Below are 3,565 nucleotides of genomic sequence, written 5' to 3' on the forward strand. Positions count from 1 at the left end.
CGCTATCAGTAGATATGTTTTTGACCTCATCGTTTCTTACAGGAAAGAATATGAAGACTTTTGATAAATCTTTAAAATCATCGATTCTAGCCAAGGAGAAATTCAAAGTAGATGTATTTAAAAGGATGATGCGTGTCCCCAAAAACGAAACAAAATAATGAAACAATGAATAGTTGTAGAATCCGTCTCATAAGACGAAAATGAATATTAGGAACCTCCTTTCTTTAAAATCACTCGTTAAAATTTTGCGCATTTTAAAAAAAGGACACCGACAGATACACGGACAAACATCCCTCGGTTTCCTCGATCCAGAGTGAGACTTCCAATTAATTTAATTATTATTATGCAAAAAATCTTGGGTTTTTGAAGAGCAACTCTTGGCTAGCAAGAGTGAATCGACCTTGGACCTTGTTCCCGTTATGTGATTCACGTATTTTGACAATATTTAGACAAAAACGATGTAGATAAATCTTCTGACATCAAATAGATTTTTTTCTTTTCCACCTATCTTGTCCAATAACGTCAAGTCTATATTTAAAGTGTCATTGTATATTAAAATTTATAGACATTCTCTCCTTTTATTTCCGACATGCACTTCAACATACTCAGTGCTGAATGCTATATCGATTATACTGTTCTAGGGTTAACCCCGTTTTCCTACAAAAAAGTATTTAAATAAACATTTGTTTATGTATATTTAAACAAGATATTGTGCTTTCTATAACGTTTTAAGTTGCATAATTCATTTTTTTTTATTTGGGGGGGGGGGATGTTATGGACCATGTGGTAGAAGAGGTTGATTGATAAATAAACATTAAACCTTAATTCAATCTCCAGCCTTAATCTTCTGTTTCAACATGTTATCTCCAGGATTACAAAACAAAATAATAATAAAAATGTCATCTTGACAAATATTAATTTCATTCCAAGTCACGTATAGCTAAAACCTAGCTTTTCTTTGTTAGCAAATAGAAAATGAATTTAATATGACTAACACCATTGCACCTCTTTAACGTAGATCAAAATTTGTTGCACCACCACTCTGATTAGTCTGTAGATCAAAGTTTGTTGCATAACTGCTTTGATTAGTCTCCCTGTATCCCTGGAGGAGAAGGGAGGCCGATGACTTATAGGAGAGTCGCCCTAGATACGGCGCCCGGTCAGACAGACACACAGACAACGCCTCCAGTGTATCTAGGTCAGTCTGGTCAGGACCCTTGCCCGTTGTGTGAAGTCGGGCTTGTATTTTGAAATGATGGGCCAATAAAACGGGGTCCATGTAAAACCGTGGACAATTTTGCTGTGCGTGCCCTCTTTCAAAGGTAGAAATGACATAACAGAGAGGTTTATCGAGTTTAATGTAATCCCTGTGGTGGTTTGTTATGGAAACGCCGATATAATGTGGTGGATCTTCCAAAGTATCTATTGGAATTTCATTCAGAATCTTCATCATTTCGTCAAAATTCTGATTAAGGTAATGCTGAAATGCCACATGAACACTAATACTGACGCCATCTTCTCGGGAGCAGTCGATTGGACGACTGTCAATTCTGTTGGTTGCATCTAGATGCTCCAGAGTCGCATTGACCATTGGGATTAAGCGCACTATATTATCATCACTGAAAAACTTTCTGAATACCTCTTGTATTTTAGTAATAGTATGTGCAAGAGCCTCCTTTTTCTGCACGTTCTCGAACAAGGAATTTGTCACCAGACTTAGCAGTCTGGTCAGATAACCATCGATGTAAGCGGCCCTCCCAAAACCTTCATGCAATCTATCCAAAATAACTTCCGCTTTTGGCAACCAGTTTTTATCTCCTTCCTCTGAAAGTTGCAAATCTTGTCTAAGAAGGATACACAATTCTGGAGCAATACTAGATATCGTTATATTTTTGAGAACTAGAAGGGTACCTTTGTCGTTATCCGTTGCCCTGTTTATATGGTGGTATGGGAAAATGTTACATCCTTTTATGAAAACGTGTTCGATTTTCTGCTCCTCGCATGCTCTATACACAATCTCATAGAATTTTATTAAATCGACTGTTAAACCATGGCAAATTTGATTGAAGTCAGTTTCAACCCATGAGATGAAAAGTGATTTAATGTGATAAGAGTCTAACAACTTTAGGTGGTCAATCTTTATTTTGAAAATGTACTTAATTAAGCCATATAGTTTTCTGAAATAATCAGGCAATCCTTCGAAGTATTTCACCTCAAGCAGAGAAAATGAAAGTCTGAACTGTTGTTCTTTCTCCGAAGAGCAGGGGTCGCCCGCTGGAACGACAAATAGAGGCTCATTATCCACTATTTTGGACCGCGCTTGTCTCGTTAGATCAGAGGCATCGAAAGCCCTTTTGTGAACACGCTGTGGCCACTTAGAAATCATAAGGCATGGCACGATGTCGTATTCATTCACTGCCCCTTGCCCAGGGACGGAGGGACTATTGTGTGGAGGTGTGGCATCCCTCCTGTACTCAAATTGACTGAATTTTACAACGTTGTTTTTGAATTGCCCTGGTAGTAACAGATAAGCCTCTTCGTTAGGGGTCCATTCAAATAGGTTTTCTGTGAATATCTCGCAATAGTGTTCATTTATCATAAGGTTTTCTTTGGTTGAGTTTGACACAAATATTTTGCCATGTGCTCCGGTGGAATCGCTGAATTTCCAGTAGAATCCATTTTTATTTTCCATATCCACAATGATTTCTGTCACCTCAAACTTATAATCCACATCGGTTTGTTTCCCTTTCGGTAAGATACGACATTGCTTTTCCACCCGACTCCCTGCTCTATGTTGCCTTATGATTGGAATTATTCGACTTTCTGTCCAAATCTCGTGGTGCATTTTCCTGATGTCGTCCACTTGTCGCTGCCAGTTGTCTAAAGTGTCGACATACTTTTCGAAAATTGTGTTGAATGCGTCAGTCATGTTTCTGAAAATTAGTTACATAATAAGGTCCAGTGAATATAAAACCTTGCTTTAAATTATCTAAAAAAAAATCCATGTAATTTTAGAATTGTTTACTATTTTACTATACCTTTAAGTCTGGATTTTTGCCAACAGATCATTGTAATACCTCTTTAATGCACACAATCCATGAGGTGTCCTTAAAATACGAGTATTTGATTCAATATGCAATTTTTTAATTGATCTGCGCATACGTACACGCGCATCGATATTGTCGAGCGATTTAAACCAATTAAACGCATGTCTCCTGTTACAGGTTGATACTTTAGTAGATATGCTGTTCAATATTTGTCCACATGCGGACCACCGGGACTCGGGCGGACAAGCTGCTGATCGAGTATTGTAACAAAATAGAATTCATATTAAATCATCAAGTAGCTGTCCATAAGCGGAAGTCATATTTGCATGCATATACATCATTGAAACTTTGCTCTTATTTTTTGTCATACCTATTTTTAATATTAGATAAGATAAAGTATGTACGTGTACATATCAGAGCCAATTACGGGTGACGAGGGCCTGTAAGTATTGTAGCAGGTCAGTGCCGTATAGGTTTTTATCAGTACTTCGCGTTGTGTTTATTTTTGTTTTGAGACT

The 3,565-nt window shown here is 37.4% G+C and overlaps 1 protein-coding gene across 1 annotated transcript; it reads right to left on the reverse strand.

Annotated features, from left to right (window-relative positions):
- Positions 1 to 834: 834 nt before the first annotated feature.
- On the reverse strand, positions 835 to 3,346 carry LOC109620434 (cyclic GMP-AMP synthase-like receptor 2). Its single transcript, XM_020072901.3, has 2 exons — positions 3,039 to 3,346; positions 835 to 2,933 (listed from the first exon to the last, which is right to left on the reverse strand). Exon 2 carries the CDS (start codon positions 2,927 to 2,929, stop codon positions 1,010 to 1,012), a length of 1,920 nt encoding a protein of 639 aa, XP_019928460.3. The 5' UTR covers positions 2,930 to 2,933; positions 3,039 to 3,346; the 3' UTR covers positions 835 to 1,009.
- Between the last annotated feature and the right edge of the window lie 219 nt (positions 3,347 to 3,565).

This window comes from Magallana gigas, chromosome 3, assembly GCF_963853765.1.
Source record: "Magallana gigas chromosome 3, xbMagGiga1.1, whole genome shotgun sequence".
NCBI lineage: Eukaryota > Metazoa > Mollusca > Bivalvia > Ostreida > Ostreidae > Magallana > Magallana gigas.

Bases quoted from the DNA above. Each gene is read 5' to 3' on its own strand.
- LOC109620434 (XM_020072901.3), bottom strand. From the start codon at position 2,929: ATGACTGACGCATTCAACACAATTTTCGAAAAGTATGTCGACACTTTA.